The following is a 10000-nucleotide window of genomic DNA, read 5'->3' on the forward strand; positions in this document are numbered from 1 at the left end:
TTACCTGTCCTTCTGCGATCATGGCAAAGCCTTCCTCCTGTTCCTTGTCGATGTTTAGGAAAGGATTTTGCAGAGCCTCAGCAGGAGTCTCATTTAACAAAGTGATAAAAGTGCTGCCTTTTTTAAATCTGTCTTTGTGTTTCTCTTATCAATTTGATTAAAACCAGAAAAAGCTAAAACCCTGCATATTGCATTGTCGCAGTATTTAAACCTTAATCACGCTTTTTATGTCCCACTGAGTTTGGAATCGGAATAAGAAACTCCATTAACACATCCAGGGTTAATAGCTGTTGCTTAATAGCTTGGTCTTTCATCCTGTGCAGGCACCAGAAAGCATTATGATATTTGAATCACAGTCCGTTTATTTTCCTATTCATTACCTATTTCTTATTACAGGCATTCACATCAGTGCTATCTCTACTATCAAAAACCTCACATAAACCTAGTTTATTGACAAGTTACAATAAACCATTTGTAAATAAATCAATTACAATACTATATTGTTGTGGAAAATAATGTCATGCTATTTGAGTGCAAATGTTGGTTCTACAAAATATCATATATATTTTTTTTAATCATTATTTTTTTTCATGAATGAGCCCAGACATATTTTAGTTTTCTTTATCAAAACATTGACAAACAACCACTTCCCTGGTCACACATAAAAACAGCAACACACATACAATGACCTCTGCAATAACTCCCTCCAGATAGTCTTCTTACTTGGAGCCATATCGTTACTGACAACAACATGGGGCCCTGTTCACATCCGCCCCACTTTGAAGTGACACAACTATCTATCTCTATCATCCCCTCAGGACCTATCAGCACCACTCCCCCTCTTTACCTCTCACGTCTCTGTCGTCCACCTCAACACACACACAGACACACACACAGACACAAACACAGACACACACACAGACACAAACACAGACACAAACACAGACACACAGACACACATACACAGACACAAACACAGACACAAACACAGACACACACACACACACCATTCATCTTTCTACCTGTGGCCCGGCACTCCATTTCCAACAGCCTCTCATCCCCTCTTTCAACACCATTATATATTTTTTTCAGAGCCTCTTGTCCCTCTCATCCCATCCCCCTCCTTGTCTCAACCTCCCACCTCCATCAGTTTACCTTTGCCCTCTTAAACCTCTCTTTCTCTCACTCTCTCACTCGTTCACTCATCCGCCCTGTTATTTTGCTCTCCATTCAGCCTGCATGGAGTGGAATTGGAGGTATTACCTGCCAATTTGGCCCCTTTCACACCTGTCTGTGTTTTTCTGCACGTGTCTGATGCTATTTAGTGCCGAAGTTAGGTATACGCTTAAACTTGGCTATTCTGTATGTGTGTTCTCTTCACAGGATGGAGCACAAACACTTGAAAAGCTTTCACGACTACATGCTTTTCAAGCTAAAAGGTTAAGAGATATGTAATTGCTGACATTGTAACAGCTGGACAGGGAGGACACAGGCGCAGAGACAGTACCAGTTTAAGAGGGTTTATTTAGAAGGAATCTGGGGTTTTGGGCCGGGCTCTGGAGTGGCTGACAGGCATGGGGGTCCAGGGGAAGTGCCAAGGGGAGAATCCGGGAAGACGAGCAGAGGCAGGCAAGAGCAGGCAGGCAGAGGGGTCCAGGGAGAGAGAGCTGGCTGACGAGGGCTTGAGCTGGTGGCTGGAGTCAGGCTGGGAGACTGTGGCAAAAAAGAACAGAATTTAGCAACAAGCTAAATGCAGGCGGAACTACAAAAGGTCTAGGTGGCTGGAGAGTTACTGACTGGGTAACAGAGTTTACAATCTGGCAGTGTCTGGAAGGTAGGCCCGGGTATATGAAGAGCAGTTGATTGTTGATTGATGGCAGCTGTGAATGCTGGTAACTGACTCCAGCACACCTGACTCCAACCCTGCAATTACACCAGAACACAGACAAGGGTAAAGGGGATAAAACAACACAAGGGCCTGAGGCCCAAGCAGGATCATGACAGACATCTTTCGATCCTTAATGTGGTAAAGAAAGAAAGAAAAAAAATCCCACAATAGCACAGTACTGTGTGGGGAAAATAATGACAATAAATACTCTTTTGAAGATGGTCCAACAAGCCACAGTACTACTCAATTATTTTGGCTGTAACGGCTCCTTTACGTAAGTGTGCCCCATCCCACTGCATTACTTTATTGCCATGTCAACCAAGTTGGGAGGAATTTGCCTCTCAGATGCTCAACAGAAAAAAGATCATAATTGGCACACATCACCATGAACAGCTATCACAGTAAAAACATCAAGTACAACAAAAGAAGCAAAGGATTCCAGTGATAAAGTGCCGCAGTGATTAAAAACAGACTATAAAGAGGTAAACAGACTTCAGAAGAAACACAACTTATTGATAAGAGTCACAAAAAACCCTTAGTAAAAGTTAGCTGCGCATTTGCATTCTTTTTCACCAATAAAACATGAGAAACTCTCTAAAATGTATCTTTTTAGATCAGAAATGTTTTGACATGTGCAGGTCGACACCATACTCTATATTGGCTATGGATGACACTGACTTGCTGCTGTCTGCAGTTGTTTAATAAAACCCCAGATGCACAAGGCTCTAAATGCAAATGCTAGTACTGTATCTTTGAGTTATTCCATCTGCGCGCCTGCATATCATTGCCGATGTGCCATTTCAAACACGTACAAATACGCTGCCACGTCCGCACAGCACTCTCATTTTAGAACGTCTTTCTCTATCTTTTTGCTCCCCGCTGCTCCTCCTCCAGGCAACGACCTGCCCCACAGGGTTTCTACGGTTACCATGCTGAATCTGGAGCACAGTCAACGTCTAGTCCCACTCCTCCTGTATAATTAAACAACACTTCTTTTACTGCTGCTCTCATATTTGGAGCAGCAAATCACCCTATGAATATTCAGGTGATGGAGGGCGATTGTCTGTCTGTGAGCAATCACTATTTCACCAGGCAGAATGAGTGAGCGCTGATGAGTGGAGTTGCAAATTCAAGCTTGCCAAAATGTTGCCTCGCAAACCTGCTGCACTGTATGATCGTAATTTTATAAACAAGAGGATTTTCAAGTGACATAGTAACCTGCAACTGAAGTCCAATATGGGTTTAATTTAAGCTTACACGCCTTCATCTCCTCCTTCATCTCAGAACAAGCGACTGCATAGAGTACTCTGATCATTGAAAGGTCAAAGCAAGGCATTACAAATATACATCTTGAAATACCTTTATGAGAGGTTTAAATCTATGGGGTTTCCCGTCTTTGAATTCATCCAGGGACTCACTGATCCCACTGAGTTTTGCACTCAGAAGCAGCAGCATCGCCAAAGCTCTCTCCACACTCTCATTTACTCTCTCTTTTTCGGGCCTCTCACTCAATGGGGGACTTGTGGTGGAAGGATTTTCTTTAAAATATGGTAATCCTTGACTGCACCGTGCTGTTGCAGAGGCCGTCAGCTGAAATCTGAGTTAAGGAGCGTACAGTGTAAGCTCCTAGAGAGACGGAGGAGCGCATTTAATGAAGTTAGTGACACTCGTGGAGTAGAGTGGAGTGAATCGGCTGACACTGAACCCCACTGCTGCCCCTCATCTCTGCCACTTGGTTCGTAGATACCACACACACATTTATCCAACATTTGTAAAATCTTTTATATACAGTATGCAGATCACATGTGGCACATTATTTTTTATATTTTCAGTAAGTGTAGCTAGGCTTCTTCACTCTTTTGCCCATGCTTTTGATCTATTTTCTTTAGTAGTAATTGGCAGTGAATATGCCATCAGCACCACCCTAAATCGTGACCCTTTCATTCCCCACTCCTCTTGTCGGGAGATGACAAACACAGGGGACCATCATGAATGAATGAACAATCATCTCATTTCCTCCCACTCCACACTTTGTTCTGTCATCTTTATGTGTTGCCCTCCTCCGTGGCCCTGAAAATGAAAGCCCTCTTCAGGAAGGAATTATGATTTGTCTCTCACCAGTTAAAAGAAATAAATGTCTAAATTAAGCAGCAGCAGCAGCAGCCGAGACTCGTACTTGCAGGCGTGCTGTCTGTGTGTGTGTACAATGTGTGTGTTTAAGCTGAGAGCGGGATGGGGGGAGGCGGGCGCATGTCTTGTCAGAAACCCCGAAAGGATGAATAAGAAGCTAATCTCCCTCTCCCGGGGAATTCTCCCAGTGATGTCTCAGACAGTCCCATCTCAGAGGGACTGTGGGAGTGCAGTGGAGTGTGCGCTCCCATCTCCACAATAGGATGTGTTCAGAGCATATCTGACTGTTATCTTCACGTTGGATAGATGCAGTTTCTTCCTCAATTGTGCACAGTGCACACACACACACACACACACACCTGGTTTGTACATACAGACACACACTCACTCAGTAATAAGTCCCCGACCCTCCTTATTTGTTCAGACCATTGAGCCTTCCTCTGTGCGCCTATAGTCCGGATTCACACCTCATTCACGATGTGTTTGTTATCTGTCAAAGCAGGTTCGCGCAATGTAAACAACAACAAAGAGAGTCCCAGGTGTATGTGGCACGGCAGGTGCACGCATGCTTGCAGTTGTGTATATCTTTAGGTGGGCGCAACGTGTATATGCAAACTCAGGGAGCGCGGAAACTCTCTGATGAAACCTTCTCCCAGAGTCCCATGGCAGTCTATTTTGACTTGATTGGAATGTAGATTGCCGCATCCAAAAAATCCTTTGTTTACCTCCTCCTGTGTGTTTTGCCTCAACGACATTATTCCCTGCCCTGAGGGAGTGGGCACGGTAACCAAGTGAGGAATGTAAGGTGTGGGAAAAGGCCTGAGGGAAGGGTGGGTCCAGAGACTGTGTCATGTGCTTTGACACACTTGATTGGGGTGTGTGTGTGTGTGTGTGTGTGGGGGGGGGTCGTGGTTTTCGAGGGTGCAGAAAGGTCAGGGAGATCAGTCAGGCTGAGAGCTTCTCTGATCACAGCAGAGTCTAGACTGCTCACTATTGTACTGCCTTCAATGTATCTTTTAAGTGTTAGGGACTATGGTCTGTGCTGGTTTCAGGAGTAACTGAATACACTGAGTCATTTCTCATGGTAATCAAGTTGATCTAGGGAATGCAATAGAGGTGCTTGGCAGTTTCATAATTTGAGGTCTGTGTCTCATTTTCATAGCCTTCTCCAGTGCACGGCCTAGACTATGACTGGCTTTAAAAAAGCAATGGGACAGGTTTCTTTGGGCTTCACTCACAGTGTCGCATCCACGTCATGGGTGGTTTGAGTCCTGAGAGCCCAACCGTGTGTCATGCAGGGCGGAGCAGGGAGACAGGTGCAGAGATGAAAGGTTTGGCGGTGGTGGGAAGTGTAGGGTGTGCCCGTTCCATGGCTGTTCTGACAGGCCTTTGGTATTTTTCCAAAGAGTGTGTGTGTGTGTGTGTGTGTGTGTGTGTGTGTGTGTGTGTGTGTGTGTGTGTGTGTGTGAGTGCGTGTGAGTCGGAAAACCTGCACGCTCTTTCTCTTGGGATGGTGCAGGTGTGTGCGACTGGAAGCATGACTGCCTTTTGTGCTGTACTCTCTATTGTACTTGATGTACAAAACTACCTGCTTGTGCGTGTTCACGTGTCGGGTGATGGATGTGAGGGCCCATAGGTGTTGAGCGTGTAAAGCAACCGTGTGGTGATGCGGCAATGTGAGTTTGACAGGTCCAGTAGCGAGTTGTTTAGTGTGTAGTTAAGTGGCACATCCAATCCCAGTACAATGCTCAGTGAAGGGAACTGTATTTAGCTGTTTTGTTTTTGGTAAGAACTGTTCACAATATGGAATTTTTGTTTCCATCAAATTATTCTTTGTTTCCTTTGTGTGTGTGTGTGTGTGTGTGTGTGTGTGTGTGTGTGTGTGTGTGTGTTTGTGTGTGTGTGTGTGTGTGTGTGTGTGTGTGTGCGCTCTTCTGTGAGTGGGCATGTCTGCATGGTAATGATGCTTTGGCCAGTGTGTTAGTACACACTCCCTCGTTGTGTTAATACACTGCGAAAAACTAGAACGAGAACGGGAGACCGAGAGAAAGAGAGAGAGTAATTATGTTTCCCCTTTTGTCTCGGCTCCCTCAATTAAGCCTGAAGAGAGGCAGCCAGAGCACATGTCTACTTATCCACTTCAAGCTCAGCAATAATAGGACCCCCCAAAATGTGTCTCTCTATCTGTGTATCTCTCCCTGTCTCTCTCTCGTTTTCCATCTTCATTCTTTCCGCCCCTCGTATTCTCACTTTTCCATATTAAACTTCTATTCATAGCAACGTACCCTATTGGGTTTGTATGTTTTTCCTTTCTCTCCTGTGTCTGTATCAGCCTCCCTCTGTATGCGTTCTCGCCTACAGCCTGGCCTCACCTCTCAGCTCCACATGGGTTAGGCAAAGAGCTCTTCCTCCCCCCTTCCTCTCCTCCTTTCCCTACTCTCCCTCCGCCGTGCTCTGCCGCAGGGCACAGAGGAGAGGAAAAACGAAAAGACTAAACATTTTAGAGTTTACACTGCCAGAGGAAATGCAGTGGATTTGACGCCCCCTGTGTTGTGTCAGACAAGATATGTTTGTTTGTTTGTTTGGCTTGTGCGTAGCATGTTTTTTTTTTATTTTTACCTCCTCGGGCCTAGCTGAACACAGACAGATTAAGACGTATAGATGAACTACACGTCTTGGCATCAGCAATGCACAATTAGATTGTTCAGTAATAACAAACCAAGTGATATTGCTTTCTATCAGTCCACTATCTATGCACTATCCATCTATAAATCATTGTAGTTATTAAGTCTTATGTTTGTTTGCTAATGGAAAGATTTAAAAGGGATAGCTCAGCAGGAGCTCCAAACTGCTAGAAAAGTATCAGGGTCAAGTTTAGCTTATGTGACTGCTTTCTGCAGCTGGGGGCGAAATGTGTTGCTCTGGCTAAGTTTAAACACATGAACATACAGTAGCTATACCGTCATGGTGCAATGTGACCAGTGAAACAAAACACTGTGAATGGTTTCCATGCGTTCCCTCAGCAGTGGCCCTTGCTTGCTTCTCCTATTGTCATTTGCACTTCTCCTTTTCTAAACTCTCCTTTCTGTTTCTTTTCCCAGAACTGTAACAGACTTGACTTACTGTATGTAGGCCTACATACAGACTACATACAGACTTGACTTACTGTATGTAGGCCTATACGCCCCAGACAATAGACAAGTTGACATTTGATTATCATCAGTCATTAAAGCCGCTGGAGCCAATGTTTAGCAAAAGGAACATTGTACTAAAGCGCTGTAGCTTCTTTTGCATTCTGAAAAACATGATAGTGAAATAATTCTATTCTCTTCTATTATTTTCCTGCCTGCAGGCTGGCTTAGCACAGACAAATTTGACTGAATAGCATACCACCAGTAACCATCAGCCTAGTTTTATGAACAAATAACATTTTGATCTATGAATTTGATTGGGCACTGAAAATACTTGCAAAACTACACAATTCCGCATGCCTGTACTTGCATAGCTTCACACTCCAAATAGCACAATATAGAAATCATGGTCTGCTCTAAGCAGCTCAGGGAAAATTAGGTCGTGTTGGAAGAGATCCTTTAATTGAGTCTTAAGCAGAAAATCACACTCGATATAGCTACTTTCATCCTCCTGTCATTTCACCAACACAACAGTGTGTGTGTGTGTGTGTGCGAATGTGTGTGCATCTCTTTGTCTGCAGGGGGAAAAAAAGGGGTGTGCCCCCCCCCCCCCCCTAAAATGTTTGGTGCTCATGCCCGTACACGCCTGCATGGTTTTTGGGTTGGCAATACATTTCAGGGTGCAGTTCAAAGGGAATTGCGGTTGTTTGTGAGTCCCCCAGGGCTCAGACAATACCTCTGTGCTTTGTATTCTGATGATCTATGAGTTTGTGTACATGTGTATTTCCTGTTTGCCTGCTGTTTTTACTTGCCTCTCTGTATTATCTTAACTCCAGGCCTCGCTGACCACAACATCCTTTCTTTCCTTTCATCCTGTGTATACTGCCTTACCACCCTATAGACTCCCTCTCATGGTGTGCCGCACAGCACAGCTTCTCCCTTCAACTATACTTTATGTGACGTACCTGGCAGGTCCTCTGCGGTACTTTTAGAAGTACCTTTCCCTGTTCTCGTCCTCTCTCTCTCTCTCTCTCTCTCTCTCTCTCTCCTCTTCTGTGTGAGTTTGACACATCAGGTCACTTTGAAGTTGTGAGAGCTGCCGCTGAAACACTTCTCTCTCTCTCTTCTTGTTCCTCTCAGGGGCGAACTGACACCAGCGTTTGAGGATGCGTGGATGATCGTGCGGCCTGTGAAATATGACACCGCGCTGATTTGGAGAAGCTGGTGATGCGGCTGCTGTACTACAGGTAACCACAGTTTGTACACATTGGTCCCTCCCTCATCATAACTGCAAAAATCTCTGTGAGCAATTGCATTTTGTATTCATTTGTTAATTTCCTACCAGTTTATTGGAATATTTGGAATTGTTACAGTCATATCCTATGGAAACAAGTACGGGAAGAGAATGATTTCGTAGAGAAGCTTTGATTCTCCATACTAGATTAGAGTATGTGTACAGATTTTTCTCAGTTGCTCTTTGCACCTTCGAGCCCACAATGAGAACCTGATGGCGGGGGTTTGATGATGTGTGACTCATGGAGGACCAACTCATCTGACAGCAGTTGATTCAGCAGCTCCATGTGCTTATATAACAGAGAACAGGATAAAGATAACTTCATGATCAGCAGAAAGCAGTAAGAAACTGCAGTTTTTTTATCGTTTCTACTGTACAGCACTAGCTAATGCATAATTCTTACAGAAGAACTGTGGGAGGGTAAGTGCTTCAGAGCATTAGTCGATCCATCTTTGTGTGAACCAAGCCAATCAACTGGGATCAACTGGTCAGCAGCTTTGAAAACACTGAAATGAATCCAAATTTAAATATGAACAACTTCATTCGAGTAGGGGGATATTGCATTTTAATATCGTCATTGTCTTTATAGTTGCCTAAATTAAAAGAAAGAGATTTTAATGTGTTCTAAATACTTAAATGGGACAACAACGGAGATCCCTTAAGAAGCCTCTGTCAAATGTTAGTCATGTTAATGCTCTAAATACATTTTAAATTAACTTAAGTGTCCCTGTGCTACCCTGTCTGCGTGGTGTCCTAAGCAAATTACCAGACATCGAGGTCAGTTAAAGTAGCAAAACTGTGGCAAGGGAATTTCCACCTTAGCTGCAGATGCCTTATCTCTGATTTGATTTGCCTGACAGCTCGACCTCTAAAAGGCATTTAAGGGATCCTAGATACCTTTGACGTACCAATGTCAGTGCGTTGGCAATCAAATGTAACTCAATCATGCAGCACAAGGGCTGACCTGGTTTTTCGAGTGGGCAAAGCCTACAACTTGGTAGTGGTTTAAATTGATATTTCTTTAAAATAAATCTTAACAAATTGACATAGCTGGCTACCCGGAAATATCTGATCAACCACTAAGCTGCTGACCAAGCATCTGGAGCCAACTGTCCATATTTGATCTATTTTGATAGTTTCTGCTTAAGACACCAGTACTCCTGCTTATTACCCAAGTATTGAGGTTGATATACTTCACTAAACTAAAAGGAAAATGCAAAGAAGCTGCTATCTGTTCTTCTATTGGTTTATCTGACCCCCCTCAAGCTGAATGCAGATGTTAGATATAATCTCCAGAGGTGGCACAGACCAATAATTGGTTGAAAAACACTAACTTCACTACTTTCAAAACGTATAAATATAAGTTATAGCCTAACCATTTGATATCTATTTTTCACGTTCCTTCAATCTACAGCTGAATCATGGGAAACGTGGAGAGTCAAAATGGAGACAGTGGTTTCTACGGCGATGTGACAGGAAATCTCTCGCGTAAGCACACGTCCCGGTCGGTCCGTCTTTCCGGCAAACAGCAGCAGCAGCAGCAGCAGCAGCAGCCGC

The 10000-nt window shown here is 44.0% G+C and overlaps 1 protein-coding gene across 3 annotated transcripts in view; it reads left to right on the plus strand.

The window, feature by feature from the left end:
• tiam1a (TIAM Rac1 associated GEF 1a) overlaps positions 1-10000 on the plus strand; it is a 57744-nt gene that overhangs the window by 8101 nt on the left and 39643 nt on the right. For all 3 annotated transcript variants that reach the window (XR_013845202.1, XM_080041108.1, XM_080041109.1), the window contains exons 2-3: positions 8290-8396; positions 9858-10000. The exon at positions 9858-10000 is cut by the window's right edge and continues 534 nt beyond it. Coding sequence is in view for 2 of the 3 variants with exons in the window: in XM_080041108.1 (XP_079897234.1) it covers positions 9865-10000 (136 nt within the window). In the remaining variant the exon portion in view is untranslated. The remainder of the gene's footprint in view (positions 1-8289; positions 8397-9857) is intronic.

Source organism: Ammodytes marinus (assembly GCF_949987685.1).
Source record: "Ammodytes marinus genome assembly, chromosome: 14".
In the NCBI taxonomy this organism is placed as follows: domain Eukaryota; kingdom Metazoa; phylum Chordata; class Actinopteri; order Uranoscopiformes; family Ammodytidae; genus Ammodytes; species Ammodytes marinus.